At 40.2% G+C, this 19,485-nt stretch overlaps 2 protein-coding genes across 2 annotated transcripts; both read left to right on the top strand.

Annotated features, from left to right (window-relative positions):
- Positions 1 to 7,539: 7,539 nt before the first annotated feature.
- FGA (fibrinogen alpha chain) lies at positions 7,540 to 15,794 on the top strand. The gene is made up of 5 exons (XM_048212234.2): positions 7,540 to 7,786; positions 9,868 to 9,993; positions 10,483 to 10,666; positions 11,772 to 11,917; positions 12,514 to 15,794. The coding sequence occupies exons 1-5, from the start codon at positions 7,649 to 7,651 to the stop codon at positions 14,203 to 14,205; spliced, it is 2,286 nt and encodes a 761-aa protein (XP_048068191.1). The 5' UTR covers positions 7,540 to 7,648; the 3' UTR covers positions 14,206 to 15,794.
- On the top strand, positions 15,025 to 15,794 carry LOC125281007 (fibrinogen alpha chain-like). The gene has a single exon (XM_048212236.1). It carries the CDS (start codon positions 15,025 to 15,027, stop codon positions 15,607 to 15,609), a length of 585 nt encoding a protein of 194 aa, XP_048068193.1. The 3' UTR covers positions 15,610 to 15,794.
- Positions 15,795 to 19,485: the final 3,691 nt, after the last annotated feature.

The following is a 19,485-nucleotide window of genomic DNA, read 5'->3' as shown; positions in this document are numbered from 1 at the left end:
TCAAACTTCCTTTTCTTTCTTCTATCTCCTTAACAAACAGTCATTCCAATAGATTTGATGTGTTTATTTGTATGCATTCTTATAAATCACAAGTCGACCTGTTGTGTTATGTATTTTTAAGTTATATTAAAGGCATTGTGTTATAAATCAGATCTGACTGGTTCCCAAATTCTTTGTTACTGGTCTGTGTGAAGATCGGTAGAAAAATTGAGGATTAGCATGTAGAAACTTTTTTTCCTATATTATCTTTGCTCGAATTATATTCACTGAAACGTAATTTTATGTCTTTGGAATCTAATAATAAATATTAGGGCCTACATTTGATACATCCTTATTTTTTAAAAAATTTCACTTTTCTAGTAATTATTTTTATCTCATGTTATGATCTATAGGTCTGTAATTGCTTAGAAATTTTAAAAAACTGGTTCTTTACCACAAATACTTTGAGAAACACTGCTAAGTTCTTCATTGTGGTTATTACTTTTTTCATTCAACACTACGTTAAGATCTATCCACAATTTGAGTACGTTATAACTTCCCTTGATTTTTTTTTAATCCAAGGGTTATAAAATGAATATTATTTTTAAAAAAGAAAGTGAATGTTACCTGGTTCCAAAGCTTGTGATTTTTTTTTTTTTTTAAGATTTTATTTATTTATGTGACAGAGAGACAGCCAGCGAGAGAGGGAACACAGCAGGGGGAGTGGGAGAGGAAGAAGCAGGCTCACAGCAGAGGAGCCCGATGTGGGACTCGATCCCGGCACGCCGGGATCTCGCCCTGAGCCGAAGGCAGAAGCTTTAACGACTGCGCTACCCAGGCGCCCCCAAAGTTTGTGATTTTTAAAACTATTTTTAATTAAATTTAAATGTATTGCATTATGGTCAGAGAACATAATCTTGATATTGGTTCTTTTTTTTTTTTTTTTAAGTAATCTCTACACCCAACGTGGGGCTTGAATTTACAACCCCAAGATCAAAAGTTGCAAGCTCTTCCTAATGAGCCAGCCAGGTGCCCCTTGATATTGGTTCTTGAGAGAGAGATTTCACAAGATATTCTGGGACAGAGGAATTATCAGAGAATTAATCGAGCCCATAAAAGTGCACATAAATCATAATCACTCGGCAACAAGATCTATATACCAGAAGACAATTAATATTTTTTTCCCTCGGGAAGGAAAACAAAGAAACTAAAGATAAACGGTAATAAACATAAGCTTTGTTCCAAATGGTCCCATAGCCATGGCCCCTTACAAGTACTGATAATAGGCTTGACCATTGACTTGTGGAACACTCATCAGTATCAGGTTTGAAAGACTTTTGGGAAGGCTAGCTGGCATAATTTCAAGTTCTTGCTTATTTCAATTTAATTGGGAAATATCTGAAGGTACAAACGGAGATGAATTCTGGATCATGACATTTAATCGGATTTACAACTGGGTCAAAAGTGTGTTTCCCAAATCCCAAATCCAATATTCTTGGCCCTCACTCCCATTTCCCAGGTCCTCAGCCAGGTTTTCTTTTACTGGCAACTTCAAAAGCACAAAACGACCTCTGGTAGACTGGAAACCTCCCTAAATAAATCTAAATGCTTACTCCCCCTAAATAAACACAATAGGACAGATTCCACTCTGTGATGAAAGTAGCCTCTTTCAAATCCTCAGGGGCAAATAGTTAAATTGTGACTTTAAAAAATTTGACCTAACTTTAAGAGACCTTGGACTGGCAATGTTTTCCTTCCTAATTTGCTCTCCTTACATCACAAAGCTCTGGTAAGGGTCAAAGAGAACATATGAAATTGCTTCAGAAATAAAAACAAAAATAAATTGTTTTTTTGCTGTTAAGATTGGCATTGCTTCGTGGGATTTGAATCCAATGTCAGTTAAGTTTGGCAACATAATTTTAAAACTTCAGTTTGATTTTTTAATAGTTTTTATAAATTTTTTTTTGCAGAAGAGTTATAAAGATACTACAGAAATTTCCCTCTACCTGCCACCCAGTTTCCTCTCCTGCTAACACCTTATACTACCATGCTTCATTTGTCAAGACCAAGGAACACACTCTAGTAGTTACTGTTCCCTAACCAGCACACTTTATTCCCGTTCACCAGTTTTTACACCAATGTCTTTTTTCTGTTCCAGGATCCTACCCAGGGTACAATATTATATTTAGTTGTCACATCTTCTTCCTCAACATCCATAACAGTTTCTTAGTCCGTCCTTGTTTTTCATGACACTGACAGCTGAAGAGGCATATCTTCTGGAATACAGGTAAAATATTTGTAAAGAGCCCAACTGGGGTTTCTCTGCTGCTATTCTCAATAATTTTTTGTTTATCTAAGCAAAATTTTACACAAATGTGTTCTTTAAACTGCCTTGGTTTTATTATGGAATGACCCATTTAAAATAGTTTCCAGGGGCGCCTCGGTGGCTCAGTCAATTAAGTGTCTGACTGGGTATCGGCTGAGGGTCGTGAAGTCAAGCCCCAGCTCTGGCTCCACGCTCAACAGGGAGTCTGCTTGAGAGTCTCCCTCTGCCCCTCCCTCACTTGCACCAGCTCTCTCTCTCTCTCTCTCAAAAAATAAATAAACAAATACTTTTAAAAAAGTTTCCAATAAGAATCACAAAGAATTAATTTATTTTGATAATTAAATTAACTCATACTTTAAATATACTTTCTTGCTGCGAAAGTCTAAGTTACTTAAAAATGCTAATTCCCGGGGCGCCTGGGTGGCACAGCAGTTAAGCGTCTGCCTTTGGCTCAGGGCGTGATCCCGGCGTTATGGGATCGAGCCCCACATCAGGCTCCTCCGCTATGAGCCTGCTTCTTCCTCTCCCACTCCCCCTGCTTGTGTTCCCTCTCTTGCTGGCTGTCTCTATCTCTGTCGAATAAATAAATAAAATCTTTAAAAAAAAATGCTAATTCCCCAGATCTCAATATATCATTATTAAATTAGTACCAACTAATATATCTTGTTTGCTAATCTTTAATAGAACCACAGTGAAACCAGCAGACACGTGTGCCAGCTTTAACGGACTTAAGGTATATGATGTTAGAATGAATCCATGTTGTTGATATTAACACATCAATTGACTATTCATCTGTAAAATGGTTTTACTTTTCAAAAATAACATTTATTCTTTCATGCATGTTCAAAACAAACAATCTGATAAATTTAGTAAAGCACATAAGAAAAATTAATTTATCTTGAAAATGAATTATTTAATTGACGACACGGTCAAAAAAATGACAAGAAGTAAAGCAGTGGGAAAAACTCAGGGACCTCACTTTCACCCATCTTTCTCCCTCTCCCTCCCCCATTCCTCCCTCCCTCTCTCTTCCTTCCTCCCTCTCTGTTTCTCTCACACATACACACATGTCACATATACACATACTCAGAACTACTTAGTGGAAACTTGATTAAAAGTGCTGAAACGGGGGCACCTGGCTGGCTCAGTTGGTACAGCATCCAACTCTTGATCTCAGGGTCGTGGGTTCAAGCCCCATGTTGGGCATGGAGCCTACTTAAAAAAAAAAGAAGAAGAAAAAGAAAGAAAGAAAGAAAGAAAGAAAGAAAGAAAGAAAGAAAGGAAGAAAGGAAGAAAGGAAGAAAGGAAGAAAGGAAGAAAGGAAGAAAGGAAGAAAGGAAGAAAGGAAGAAAGGAAGAAAGGGAGAGAGAAAAAGAAAGAAAGAGAAAGAAAGAAAGAAAGAAAGAAAGAAAGAAAGAAAGAAAGAAAAAATAAATGCTTAAGCAGAAGACCATGAAAATAATGCATCAGGACAAAGAGAGAGAAAAAGAGAAAGAGAGAGAGAAAACTATCAATATATTATTGGAACATTATAGAATTATTCTAAAATTACTAAAAAATTATTCCATTAGATGGCTGTTCATTTGGAGATCATTCAATTAAAACAAAGTAGATTTCTTTCCTGCATAAGTAGATTAAAGAGAAATGCAGTGTGACAGAAGCAAACAAGACCCAGAAAAGCTTTTTCCCCCCTCCTTGGTTTCATAAATCCTATTCAGAATCGCTTCTGTATGTTTAAGGAAACCCCATCTTTTCTCTTGAGCTGTAACTTCCAGGGAAACCATCTGGAACCATCAGGGTACTGATGAGCTCTGAAAGTAAAAGTCCCATTAGTTATTCTTACACATATCATCAACAACTCATTCAGCTTTCACAGTAAACAGCTTGGTGGAAAACCAACTTTTGCAATACCATTGAAATGTAGGAGACCAGTAGAGAGAATCAGATACACAAAGCTAAGTAGCCTTGCCATTGTTTTCTAGTGAATCCTTTCTAGATCAGTCTGTGCTGTAAAACCTGAGGCAGAGGCCCTGAAAGAGACCAGTTAAGTACCAGAACTGCCTAGATTTTCATAATTCAGGCATTCCAATTTTTAGAAATCAATTTTAGTACTTTCTAACTGTGCATTTAATATTATTTTGATAAACTATGTCCTGTCAAAGCATCCTTATCTTCTTGTTCTTAGGACAATAATAAAATTGCAGATTCACATAGATCTATGCTAGAAGACACAGTGAATATTTTCCAGAAACATCTTGCATAATTATAGCTACAGAATTTCTATTCTTTTTACATACATTACATACCATTCCAGTCCTGCCAGACATCACAGCATACCAAATATAGGGAGCCCTGCAGTTAGATAATTTTAATTTGTGGAATATTTTATTAATTTCAAAAAGACGAATGAAATATCTCATTAGAGCTAAAAAATTAGGATATAGTCATCTCTGGGAAAAATACAATATGTTACAGAGGTTGTAGTTTAAGAAACTGGAAATTTCTCAGACTCCCTCCCCCCATTTTTATACTTGTAAAAATATCCTTATGGTCACATGCTTTTAAAAAATGATACACCTTGTATTAGTTGTCACCTGTTCATCTGCATGGCTTCCTGGCTAAACAAAACCTGCTTCTCCATAAGTAATAATACAGCTTGTTCGTGGGGTGGGGGATCCCAGCCTGGGTGCTCGGTCCTGCAGTTCCGGGCCAAAAGAATGGCCCACAAAAGTGTCTGGTTATGGAATTCTGGCACTGGAGAGATAACATGGCAACTTCCAATTTTGTGGCTCTGGGACATTCTAGGAACAATAAAAGCGACCATTTGTGGATCTCCTCCTGTGTACATCCAACAGGTTGTATAGGCCATATTGTATAATCCTCACAAGAACCCTGCAAGATAATTATTGCCATCCCCATTTGACAGAGAAGGAAACTTGCTCAGAGACCTGAGTTCGACTAAATCCATGTACCTTAGCTAGAATCCAGATCTCACTCTCTGTAAAGGCCATGATTCCTCCCCCATACTGTGTTGCCACTGTGACAGCCTTCCATTCTTCCAACAAATACTTACTAGTATTTACTCTATGCCTGATCTTGTACGAGGCAGTGTGCCTTGGCCTCCTGAAGCTTAGTGTAGAGGGACATGAACAAATAACTTCCCAAATGGACATTATCTTGTAATGATAAAATATGAAGAAAAACAAAACTGGGTTCATGGTACGGCTGCTCTGTAGGTACGCTGGTCAAAGAAGGCCTCTCTGAGGAGACACCATCTGAGAAAAGCCTTGGATGTGCACATTCTTGAGGGAACCATGGAACAGCTAGGCTAGAGGCTAAAGGTGGTGCCCTGGAAATGCCTCAATGTGGCACCAGAGCTGAGGCATTCAGGCAAATGAATGTTTTGTGTTCAAACTGTTTTCCATTAACTTACTTTCAATTAGATTATGTTCAACTGAATCCCCTGAAGCCCCCTAGGTTACTCCCTAGAAACATCTTCCATATACGGTGTTCACTTCCCAAGAGGAACACTTCCTGTGAGCAGACAAAATCACCTGAGGAGGTCAAGCCTCAAGTTCCTATCCATGCCTGGCATTTTGTCAGTTTAGTCACTGCCTATAGAGTATAACTCAACTCTCCATGGAATCACTGCCTTGCAGAGCCTGGCTGGACTCTAGGATTCCCTCTGAGTTTTGCAGGTGCCTCTAGAAATCCAAGAAAGCAACATCAGGAGTGGCTTCATCCAAGAAACTTCCAGAGAGCAAGCAGTGAAGGAGGGTACTGTCTTGTACCCAGGCTTTCAACCATTCATTCATAGCAAGCTTCATATGCCTATGAGGCCTACGATGCCTGAGGCAGCAGCAGGTCAACTTTAACTTTACACTCATGCTTCTTGCTCAGTGAGGGCCCGTGCCCTCCTTTGGGACCACATAAAGAACAATAAAATATGTCAGTTCTCAAGTTTGTGATCCAGTGAAGGGGATGGACAACACTTCTACCATGAGTAGTACATGGTCTAAAGAAGTCTGAAAGAACCAGAGAGGGCTTTTAATTGGAGAGATGGAATCAGGGATGATGGAAAGTGTCTTAGCAAACACTCAATAAATACCAACTATTATCAGAATTGTCTTCACACAGGAAGAAGAATTTGAGGCAAGGTAGGTTGGCCAGACAAATTACAAGGTGCCCAGTTAAATATGCCTTTCTGACACACAACAAAAATTTTTAGTATAAGTATGTCCCAAATATTGCATGGGACATACTTACATTAAAATGTGTTTGTTGTTTATCCAAAATTCGAATTTAACCGGGCGTCCTGTTTTTTGTCTGCTAGATCTGGCCAAGGAAATTTTTCATATGAAGATGAAGAGCAGGGAAAGTAAACTGGCATGTCCAAAGAAAGAAATGGTATTTTTCATGGCACTTTCTGTTCTCCAATAAGAGTTAACACTTACTGAGCACTCACTATGTGGCAATCACCACGCTGAGGGCTTTACAAGGATTCAGTCATTGATTCTTCATAAAAACATGTCAGTTGTCCAAAAGCACAGCGTGGGGAAACGGGGTACCTGAGATTATGAACCTCAGATGCTTGGCTCCAGGGGCTGCTGTCTTAACTATTTTGGAGAGAGGAAAAGAGTCTGTTCGAGGTAACGTATAGAAGGACTTCAGGGTCAGCCTATCACGGTCCTTTTTTTAAAAAGATTTATTTCTTTATTTAAGTGTTTGTTTATTTATTTATTTATTTATTTATTTATTTATTTATTTATTTATTTATTTAAGGAAGAGAGAGAGACAGAGAGAAAGTGAGCAGGGGTGGGGGGAGGAGCAGAGGGAAAAGGAGAAGCACACTCTCCACCAAGCAGGGGAGCCAGAGGCAGGGCTTCATCCCAGGACCCTGAGACCACAACTTGAGCGGAAATCTGGAGTCCCATGCTGAACCTACTGAGCCCCCCAGGGGCCCCCGCCAAGTTATTTCTTAGAAGTCCGATCATCCAACCATGATTCCTTCATGAAGTGAAATACCATCTGCCAGTCTCTGTTGGCAGTGGGCTGCTGCTAGCCTGCCTCAGCCCCTCTCCATATCGTCGCACGTCCTCAAGCAGACGTCTGTCTTCCTGTGTTTCCTTTTGCCCTTCTAAAGTCATCCTGTTCCGGGAATGTGAGATCGTCCTGGAATTGCCGCTACCCCTGCAACAGCTTATCAAAAGCAAACAAGCTTGGGGGATTGAGCAAGTACTTCTGGGACACCAACCTTCCAGAAGCAGCAAGGGTTGTAAGATGCCTATTGACAGTCCAAACAGCACAAAGATAATGATTAATCCAACCTCCTTGCGGATTTAAATGGGATGGGCACTAGGCGTGGAGGCAGTCTTCCTCTCTTTCAGCGGGAGCGCTCCTCAAGAGCCAGCTCCCACCCTTAGAAAGATGTTTTCTGTGAAGATCTTTTGCCTCGTCCTGAGTGTGGTGGGCACAGTCTGGGTATGGTCGCCTTTATTTTCTCTTTTTGCTTTCTCTCTGGTGTTTATTCTGCAAGAGTCAGTCTTATCTATGTCCTCACACACTGTGAGCTTTGTAAGCTCTAGGCCGTGGAGGCAAGTTCCTAGATGAGCCTGACACCTCAAGAGTAGGAGGGAGACTTAGCTGGACCAAAGTATAGAAATTCACAGGGGAAGCTTCGCTGTCTGTAATTCAGCCTTACAACATCGTTTGTGTATTTGTTTTAAGGGAAGAAATCTTTGCCATCTTTGTTCCAATAAAGCCTCAGGATAGTTCATGCTAGTTAACGGAACAAAGCAGTCTTCTGCTAAGAATTTTAAAAATCTGATTATTAATTTATTGCTAGTTGTCCAGAGTACGCAGAATAGTGGTTTAATGCAGTTTTCCTAAAAGGTTGTTTTTGCGTGGGGTTTTTTTTGTTGTTGTTGTTTTTTTAAAGAAAAGCAAATTAGCTGTCTTTAAAACATATAACATAGGATATTTTATTATATATTACATAGTCAGGAAAGATTAATTGAGAAGGCAATATTCTTTTTGGGAAGCAATCTTTTAAAATAATTACTAAATACTGCAATAATTTCTAAAGTTTGACTTCAGAGACCTATAGAAAAGAAGAGGAACTTCATTCAACACTTAGAAACACTTAGATCTTATAAAAATATGACAAACATGTTTAAGAAACTCAGTTACTTCCAGGATATGAATTATTCCAATTTATTTCTTTCCCTTTACCACTCATAAACCCTACTACCATAGCAAAAAAAGCTGAAGAGGGTTTCTGACTTAATTTTTTTTCTCATAGTAAACTAATAAGTAAAAAAATTTTATGGAAAATTAGACTAACATCATTTGCTAACATATATTAGCATATATATTTTGGATAATGCATAAGTGTTCAGTTATCTCTCCCTTATTGGCATAAATATTAAATTTTGCCTGTTTTTAATATTGTGCCATTTTATTCTGAAGTATGTTTGAATTTGTAATTTTATTTCTTAAGGAGATTGTACTTGTTCCTTTAAATAAACTGTCCTTAATTTCTTGAATAATAATAATAATAATTACAATTATTATTATTAGGATCCTTTTTAAAAAATGAGACAATGAATATTAGCTAATTATAAGAATAAATGATCCAAGGAAGCACATGGCTGGCTCAGTTGGTAAAGTATGTGACTCTTGATCTCAGGGTTGTGAGTTCGAGCCCCACACTGGGCATAGAGATTGCTTAAAAAAAAAGAAGAAGAAGAAGAAGAAACTATCTGAGATTAAAATAGTCATAGCAAAATCCTTGTAAGTTAGTAGTGTAAAATAAAAATAGCTAAAACTTATACCCATCTTGATTTATTAGGATATAAAGTTTTGTTGGAAGAATATTTTTATGTCCTATTTCACTTCACAGGTCATAATAGAAATTTTTTTTAAAAATCTGTATTTCTAATTAGAAGGTGTTCAAAAAAGTTGTCAGTCACGGGCCATTATTTTTGCTTTCAGTCTACTCTTTTGCATTGCAAATAAAAGGAAATTATTACTGAGTGGGTAACCTAAAAAGCATTTCCCAGTCTGATCTGGCCACATTTGTGCCCTTGGTATGTACTTGCTCAAATTATGGACCCATCAGATCAAAGTAGAAACTTGAAGGAGAGAGAAATTAAGCTAAGATAGTGTAGGTTTTTTCCTACTGAAACTGTAAGAGAAGGAACTCTGAATTTTTCAATTACCTTTCTATCTCCACACATTACTGAAAATGAAAAGGTAAATTTTAACTAATTTTGTTGATTCAAATAATTTTCCATATATAATAAATCCTTTAAAACTCCTAGCATTTTGCCTCCAACAGAGTTAAAAACGTATATACCATATTTCCTTTAATTCGTACAACTCCATGATATAGGTATTAGGATTTTCAATAAAAATGTCAGAAAGCCGAAGCTTGCAGAGACCCCAAAGCGGTGCTCCTAATCTCTGTGAGAGCCCTCCCCCTCCTTGGGGTTTGCAGGCATGCCAGTATCTTCTTATCTGCCTAATGTTGTTCTCTTTTGTGTTCGAATGAATCCATAAAGACCACAGATGGCAAGGAGGGTGAATTTATAGCCGAAGGAGGAGGTGTGCGTGGCCCAAGAATCGTGGAAAGACAGCAGTCTGCCTGCAAGGAGACAGACTGGCCCTTCTGCGCCGATGAAGACTGGGTGAGCAGTGGGCAGAGGGGCAGAGGGAGTGGGAGAAGCCTTCCCTGTGGTGCTAGAATTGTGCACGGGCTGCCCCAGTAGGTCACAGAAAATTTTCCATTGGGAAATAATCTAATAACTCATGACATGCCAAATTCAAGAAGACAAATGGAAAGCAGCCTCACCCTGAGAGCACTATTTAAATTACCTCCCAAAGTCTGGGTCATTAGTGGGATTAATAGTTTGGATTTTAGTTGCAGGCTCAGACAAATCCCAGGAACCTGAGTATTATGGCCTCAAGATTTTGTGGGGCCTAATTTATGGTTAAGTGGATGCTCGTTCCAGAATTTCTCTATGACCTCTGACCAGTCCTCTCAAACTACTCTTAGGTCAATAGATGACCTGAGGATATTAGGGAAGGGAGGGGCAATGGGGGCTGCAAGGAAACCTTCGAATTGTACTGGATCCAAGATATAGACCCTTAAAATAATTTTTCGTCTTCACTTTCAGAACTACAAATGCCCTTCTGGCTGCAGGATGAAAGGGTTAATTGATGAAGTCAATCAAGATTTTACAAACAGAATAAATAAGCTCAAAAATTCACTATTTGAGTATCAGAAGAACAATAAGGACTCTAACTCATTGACAGGAAATATAATGGAAATTGTGAGAGGGGATTTTGCCAACGCTAACAGTAAGCATTACGTATTCGGTACTTTGTATGGCACACGACAACACAACGAAAGCCCTACGTAAATATGCTGTCTCCTTACAGCAACTTCCAATTTTACTCCAAAGTACTTAAGATAGAAACGCATGCCGTTATGATATCCCTGAATTTTAAGGAGGGGCTTGCTTTTTATAAAAGTAACATTAAAAAGGTTAGCTTAGAATTGTTTAAAGTCACAGAGTAAGTCAGACTTTTGTATTGAAGACTAGAATTTAAGTGTGTTCTTTTTTTTAAGAGTATATGCTGAAAATAAGGTGAGCATAACCTTTTGAGGAGATATGATTTCGGTCTTACAGAGGAGGGAGGAAACTGAGAGATCAAGAGACTTACCCAAAGACACAAGGCTATCATGTGATGGAGCTGGTAGTTCCATCCACAGACTCCCCCAAGCTGTTTATGTTTTAATTTAAATATAGAGCCATGTTCTTTATTTCTCATAGGACTAGGACTAAGTTTCATTAGGACTAGGAAACATCGGATTTGCTCTGGCATGGGAAACAAGTTTAGCGAGGCCCTAGTTCTTGAAGCCTTGCTTGGACTCTTTATATCTTTAGGAGACACTTAACTAATGTAAAGTCAACAGTACAACAGTAATGGCAACTGAGTGATCCTGTTGACCTAAAAAAAAAAAACTTAGGAACAATTTCAAAACTACAGGCGGAGGGAAAACTTCTCAGTATGAAAATCCAAGAATATGTTTAAGTATGTTACCATATTGTTTAACTTTATGTTTAAGTCCCTTAGTTAAGGATATGATGAAATAATTGAAATGTGATCAAATTTAATCTCCTAATTATACCTTTAAAATTCCAAAGACATTTCTTCTGAGTTTATTTGGATTACTAGCTACTAATAGAGCATCTTAGTAAACAGCTACGGATGACTAAAGGACATGACATTGTCCAAACACCAAATGCCTAATAGATTTGGAACACACAAATAAAATGTCCAGAGAACAAATCGTTATTAAAAGGGAAAGGATATTTATAAACAAATTTCCTTCTTTTGGTGGCTATGATAAGCAAATCACTTAGCAGCTCCTTCATTCTCCATACTTTCTTTTTTTCAGATAATGATAATACATATAGCCAAGTGTCAGAAGATCTGAGAAGCAAAATTGAGATCCTGAGGCGCAAAGTCATAGAACAAGTACAGCAAATCCGCCTTCTGCAGAAAAATGTCAGGGATCAGCTGGTAGATATGAAACGACTGGAGGTAAGTATGTGTTTGGCTCTGACACCAGATTTCCTTGGTTTCGAATAGCAGCGAAAAGAAGGGCAGTAGTCATTCACCGAAGACCTACTATACGTAGAGGAAAGTGTTATATCCATTATTCAGCTACAAAGTAGGTATTATTTCCCCCACTCCACAGATGAAGAAAAAAAGCTCAATGATATTAAGCAAATTTTCCAAGGATACATAGTTAGTAAATTTCAAAAGCAAATATGAAGTCCCTGCTTGTCTTGTTCCAAAGCTCTGACACCACCATGCCTCGGGATCTTCGATCTCAGTCTCACTAAGGGTCAATTCAGTGGTGTTTCCTTTCAGAGGGAACAGCATCTTATTGATATGTTTTAAGACTGAAATGATTCCAAATAGCTCCTATTGCCGCTCCAGGCTAACCTTACAATATCTCAGGTCTCTTCCACTGAGGGTATGACATAATGAAAAATAGAATATTGATTGGTAGGTCTCCACCTCAAAGAAATGAATCCAGTTTCCAAAAAATAAATTGACTGCTTAGTACTGAATAGGCATCATCTCTTTATTTATAGCAACTTCTTTTCTTTCTCTTTCTCCCCCTCTCTTAGGTGGACATTGATATCAAGATCCGATCTTGCCAAGGGTCATGCAGTAGGGCTTTAGAACGTAGGACAGATCTAAAGTACTATGAAGATCAGCAAAAGCAACTTGAACAAGTCATTGCCAAAGACTTACTTCCACCTAAAGATAGGCAATACTTACCACAGCTGACAATGACCACAGCTCCAAATGTACTTCCTGGGGACTTCAAGAGTCAGCTTCAGAAAGCCCCTCCAGGGTGGCAGGCACTCCTGGAAATGCAACAGATGAAAATAATGTTAGAGGGGTCTGGTAGAGATGGGAATACCCGAGGAGACACTGTATCTCTTGGAACAGGATCAGGGCCTGAAAGCCCCAGGAATCCTGGGAGCTCCACACCTGGAAGTTCTGGCCCTTGGAATCCTGATAGCTCCGGACCCGGAAGTTCTGGCCCTTGGAACCCTGGGAGCACTGGCACTGGCAGCAGTGGCAGCTGGAGCTCTGGGAGCACCAGGCCTGGGAGCACCGAGCCTGGCAGTGAAGGCACTTGGAGCTCTGGGAGCACTGGGACTGGCAGCACAAGCACTTGGAGCTCTGGGAGCACTGGGACTGGCAGCACCGGCACTTGGAGCTCTGGGAGCACCGGGCCTGGGAGCACCAGGCCTGGGAGCCCCGAACCTGGCAGTGATGGCACTTGGAGCTCTGGGAGCACTAGGACTGGCAGCACCAGGACTGGCAGCACCGGCACTTGGAGCTCTGGGAGCACCGGGCCTGGGAGCACCAGGCCTGGGAGCCCCGAACCTGGCAGTGATGGCGCTTGGAGCTCTGGGAGCACTGGGACTGGCAGCACCGGCACTTGGAGCTCTGGGAGCACCGGGACTGGCAGCACCAGCTCTTGGAGCTCTGGGAGCACTGGCACTTGGAGCTCTGGGAGCACCGGGACTGGCAGCGCTGGCACTTGGAACCCTGAAAGTTCTGAGTCTGGAAGCTTTAGGCCAGATAGCTTAGGGCATGGGAACAGGCCTACCAACCCAGAGTGGGGCAAATTTGAAGAGGTGTCAGGAAGTGTAACTCCAGGGACAAAGAAAGAGTACCACACAAGCAAACTGGTCACTTCTAAAGGAGATAAAGAACTTCTCATTGGTAATGAGAAGGTCTCCTCTGGAAGTACAACCACCACTCGTCGTTCATGCTCTAAAACCATTACTAAGACCATTATAGGGCCTGATGGTCGCAAAGAAGTGACCAAAGAAGTGGTAAACTCCGAAGATGGATCTGACTGTGGTGACTTACCCCATACTTTTGGTGGTAGCCTAGACGATATCCGTTCTAGGCACCCTGATCTAGAGAGTTTCTTTGGCACTGCCTCAACAGGAAACATATTTCCAGGTGGGCTTTCACCCTCGCACAGAGAGTTTGAGAGTAGGACCCACGCTCTGGGCTCAGAATCGGACATTTTCACACACTTGAGGGTACCTGAGCTCTCTTCCGGTGGTAAAACTTCAACTCACAGCAAACAATTTTCGAGCAGTAGTACGACCTACAACAGAGGAGACTCCACATTTGAAAGCAAGGGCTATAAAGCGGCAGGTGAGGCCGGAACTGAAGTGGAACATGAAACCCTCAAAGGAGGATATACCACCAAAAGAGGCCATGCTAAAGTTCGCTCTGCCAGAGGTATCCACACTTCTCCTTTGGGGAAGACTTCCCTGACTCCCTAGACTAAGTTTGCTATCCTTGCAATGCCTCCCCTAGCACCTTGAACTTCTTTCCTAGTCCTCTATTACACGTTACAGAAATTACACCTTGTGTTTGTTTGTCTTTGGGCACTAGACTGTAAGTTCCATGAGGGTGGGGACTTTGTCTCTCACGTTCATCTCTGTATTCCTAAATGCCTAACAGTGCAGAGAACCGTCACTCAATAAATACATGTTAAATGAATGAATCCCTCTGAAACTCAACTTTAAGTTTGTTTAACCAAATTCTTTCACCACTCAAAATGTGTGCTCTTGGAATTGTCACCTAATTTATTAATCATATTTTTAGTGTGTGTCTCAGTTGACATTGAGATCAGGTTAAAAACAAGTTATATTAGCACTAAATGATGTTTAGAAATCTTTGCTGGTTACTTGCTGTTATCAGTACATGCAAGTAAAATTTCAAATCCATTGAGGAAAATGCCCTCTGTAATTTGTAGGTATAAATGTCACTTACTTGCTTTTAAGTTTCATCCCTGTGTAAGTGCACCCTTTCCCCATGGAGGGAGGGAAGGAAGGAAGGATGGAAGGAAAGAAGGAAAAGGAAGCCAGTATCTGCCTTCTTTTAATCTGGGCCATGCCTATCTTTGTAAAGTTCAATGAGAATAACTTCTTCCAACCAGCTTAATTTTTTTTTTAGACTGTGATGATGTCCTCCAAACACATCCTTCAGGTGCCCAAAGTGGTATTTTCAATATCAAGCTACCGGGATCCAGTAAGATTTTTTCTGTTTATTGTGATCAAGAGACCAGTTTGGGAGGATGGCTTTTGATCCAGCAAAGAATGGATGGATCACTGAATTTTAACCGGACCTGGCAAGACTACAAGAAAGGTTTCGGCAGCCTGGATGACAAGGGGGATGGAGAATTCTGGCTAGGCAATGAATACCTCCACTTACTAACCCTGAGGGGCTCTGTCCTTCGGGTTGAGTTAGAGGACTGGGCTGGAAACCAGGCTTATGCAGAATATCACTTGAGGGTAGGCTCTGAGGCGGAAGGCTACACCCTGCAGGTCTCTTCGTATGAGGGCACAGCAGGTGACGCTCTGATTGAGGGTTCCGCAGAGGAAGGAACAGAGTACACTTCTCACGCGGGCATGCAGTTCAGCACCTATGACAGGGATGCAGACCAGTGGGAAGAGAACTGTGCGGAAGTCTACGGAGGAGGCTGGTGGTACAACAGTTGTCAAGCGGCCAATCTCAATGGCATTTACTACCCTGGGGGCTCCTATGATCCAAGGAACAACAGTCCTTATGAGATTGAGAATGGAGTGGTCTGGATCCCCTTCCGGGGTGCAGATTATTCCCTCAAGGTTGTTCGCATGAAAATCAGGCCCCTGGTGACCCAACAGGACTGGAAGGGACAGTAATCTGTTTTCTTCGTTTAGTGAAGTGGAGGGGGGAAAAAATGAGGAAGACAAAGGAGTTAACAGTCTTTACCATCTACTAAGAAATTCACAGGTGCTATTTTATTATTCTTTGTACTGTATCTAAATGTAACTGAGACATATTACTGCTTTAAAGAATAAAGTGATGTGAGTTTTTTATCTTGAAAGTAGCTCTCTGGGTTTTCAAATTTCTATAAGGCTACACCAGGGAATATTCAGTACATCAGGCGGAAGGAGCCTGATGGATGCCCCTCTCTATAATCCTTGCAGGTGTTGTTTTGAGCACTTCTGTCCCCACACCGCTCAAAGTCATAGGGCCGTTGTAAAGTTGAATGGGTTGCAGCCAGTATTTTAAGTTACAAATAACTGAATTGAACAATGGCTGGCCTTCATAGAGGAACTTAACAAATTATGAAATACGTTCATCTCTTCTGTTAGCAAGCAAAGCCAGCAAGGCAGGAGAAGCATTCTTTCCTAATAGAAATAGATTCTATTCTTTAAGCTTTCAGTGAAGATCAAGATGCACACTAAATTTTTCCCCCAGAGTCTAAAGAATTTCTTTCAAAAACACATGGCATGAAAAAATGCATTTAAAATCCTTTATTTTCAAGTATTTAAAAAATTCTACTACTATATATTGGATTCATAAATTCAATATATTTACATTGGTCAGTATTTTATTTGATGTATGTTGCATCTTTGACCTTGGCTCCTGCCCCCAATTTTTAACTCATATTTCTTGTTAGTGAGAACTACCTGCTATTTACACTTGAAAATGTATTAAGATATCCCAAGCACACTGGGCTCCTGGTACATTGCTCTCATTTGTGTGGTCTTTACCCCAGTTTAACTGCATCCTTTAACCTACAAAAGAAAGAAAGAAGGAAAGAAAGAAGGAAGCAAGCAGGCTCTAGGGATAGGGGCCAGAGCAGGGGGAGCAGACAGAAGATGGACACAAAGGCTTCCAAATGAGTCACATAGGAAGCCCCAGCATTCTTTCATTTCCTTATGTACAATTAAAAATCCTTGATAGGGACGCCTGGGTGGCTGAGTTGGTTAAGCGCCTACCTTTAGCTCAGGTCGTGATCTTGGGGTCCTGGGATCGAGCCCTGCATCGGGGTCCCTGCTGAGCAAGGAGCCTGCTTCTCTCTTTGCCTCTGCCACTCCCCCTGCATGTGCTCTCACTCTCTCTGACAAATAAATAAAATCTTAAAAAAATTTTTTTTTAAATCCTTGATACAAATACACCTCTAAATCTTTGAATAATTGGATAAGAACTTCTTCAGAATTAAAAGAAGTTTCATTTATTTCAGACCTGGGAGTTCCCTGTTATCACTATGCCTGCCTCATTTACACTCATACATACGCCTCCACAGAATTTAAGTTGGGAGTAGGAAGTATTTTATTTTCCAGAGTGTCGCACTATTATGGACAGAGTCAGGTCCCCAAATGAAAGTGACTCTGAATGTGAAAGGCCATTCATTTCTCATTTATTTTGAAGGCTTTGAGTTTCTTGGCAAAGAATGGTTAACCTCTTTTCATTTAATAAACAAAAGCCAATATTAACAGGATCATGATCGTTGGAGATACAGTTTAGTTGCGAGAAAAGACACCAAACATCTCTTTTTTCCATTTTACCTTTAACCTGTTGCTCTATTTCCCTTATTCCTGAAATTAAATATTAATTTAACTTCTCAGATTCTCATTCACAATGGAAGCCCACTTTCACTTGATTTTCACTTGGTTATTACCCTCTTGAAAGTTTTCTTTTTAAAGTCAATAAGAACTTCATAGTTCTAAATTAAATGTCCTGCATTGAAGCCTCCTCCTGGTTGACTTCTTTTAAAATCGGCTGCTTTGGTCCCCACCCTACCTCTTCAATCTGCATTTTTCTCTTGGTTTTTGGTAAACCATTCTCATTTGTCTCACCTTGCTTGGTCTTTTTAACTGGCAGTTCCTCCTTAAATCACTCCTTAAGTATAGGAGTTTCTCATTAAAGTAACATTGGTACTTATTTTTATCAGTTGGGATGAGATTTGATTCATGTGCCTTAAATAAGACAGAAACTTACTTCTTGTTCACAAAAAAGTCTAAGGGGAATATGTCCCCTTCATGTCTTTGGGAAGCCAGCATCCTAATAAAAGGCTCATCTTCAAATTTACCTCACATCCTATCAAACACCATGTCCTGTGGCAATCTGGAAGATAGAGGAAAGACAGAAGGGAAATGGAGTATCTTCTCTCTTTTAAGGAACTTTCTGAAATGTTCCATATGGCACTTTTACTTATGTGTCATCAGCCACAGCTTACTCACATGGACATACCTAGCTTCAGGAGAGGCTGAGACATCTTGGCAATACAAGGTTAATACAAGGCTATCCTAATAAAATTAGGATTCTGTTAATAAGGAGAAGCAGAATACATGTTGAGGTAGGCTTAGCAGTCTTAACCAGACCATCCTTTCTCACTCTGTGAGTGAGTGTATTTCCTCCTTGGTTGATTTCACCATCACCATAGCTTCAATGACCATCCGTAGGATGGGGATGGCTTAATCTACAACTTTGGCCCTGATCTTCGTATCCATATTTTCAACTCATACTGAACACATCCCATTAGCTCTTTCTCATTAGCCTAAGATTGAGCTAATTACCTTCTCATCAAAATCTGTTGTATCTGCCGTATTTCTTATCCCAGCCAGAGGCATCATTAGCCTCCAGTCTCCTAATCTAGAAAATGTGGGCTCCTTCTCAGCTTCTACTTCTTTAATTCTCATGTCCGATCTATCTCTAAGCCCTCTTCTGTACTAAAAATGGCCATTCTTGGGACACCAGGGTGGCTCAGCCAGTTAAGCATCTGCCTTTAGCTCAGGTCATGATCCCAGGGTCCTGGGATCCAGCCACACATCGGGCTCCCAGCTCAGTGGGGAGCCTGCTTCTCCCTCCTCCGCTCCCCCTGCTTGAGCTCTCTCTCTCTCTCTGTCAAATAAATAAAATGTTTTTTTAAAAAAATAGCCATTCTTACAGCACTTTTATGCTCTTATGATATCTTGAGTTAATCTTCCCTAATTTAGGCACTTTAACAGTCCCTTAACCTCTCCCTCTACCACCCTTCTTTTGCTCATTTATTCTCCACAAAGTTACCTTTTAAAAAATTAAGCAGTCATGTCCTTCTCCTGCTTAAGGCCTATCTTGACGTTGAATTAAAACTTCCTACCTTTGCATATAAGCTCTTTCACAAAGTGGTCCCTTTCCAACGTCTACGGTCATTTACTTCATTTGGACTGCACTGAATTTTGCACTAGTATCAGAATACCAGATCCTTTACTGAGTTTGTGCCTTCGCAAGTACTGCCTAGAAGTACTGCCCCTTCATCCTTGAGGATGCAGATCCGTAGTGTTCCTTCTGTGAACCCTTCCCTAATGCCCGCCGTAGGACATAGAACCAAGAATTTTTCTCTGGGCCCTCAGAATTCTTGTTTTTATCCCCAGCTGTGGATCCCTATCTGTAACGTATTTATTTATGTCATTAGGTGTCCTCCAGAGGCCAGAGCTCAGTTACATAGTGTTTCCTGCAAGAATGTCTCACCTACCCCAGGATTCTACAGGTAAGTTTTGAAAGTTTCTTCAAATATTTTTATTTTTTTTTCTTTTACATTTAAATATTGAATTAACCTAGAATTTATTTTAACATGTTATGGAGAAGGTCTACTTTTACTTTCTTGTGGAAGGATAACCAGTTGTGCTGGGATCAGCTATTAAAGTATTCTTTGCCAGTGGAATCAAAATGCCAATTTTATTGAATAAAACAAATCTATACATATGCTCTCACCTGTGCTTTTATCACTTTGCTCATCTTTAAAG

The sequence above is a fragment of the Ursus arctos genome, unplaced genomic scaffold (assembly GCF_023065955.2).
Source record: "Ursus arctos isolate Adak ecotype North America unplaced genomic scaffold, UrsArc2.0 scaffold_11, whole genome shotgun sequence".
NCBI lineage: Eukaryota > Metazoa > Chordata > Mammalia > Carnivora > Ursidae > Ursus > Ursus arctos.
The sequence above is the reverse complement of the archived record's forward strand: the minus strand, read 5'-3'. Positions and strand labels throughout refer to the sequence as shown.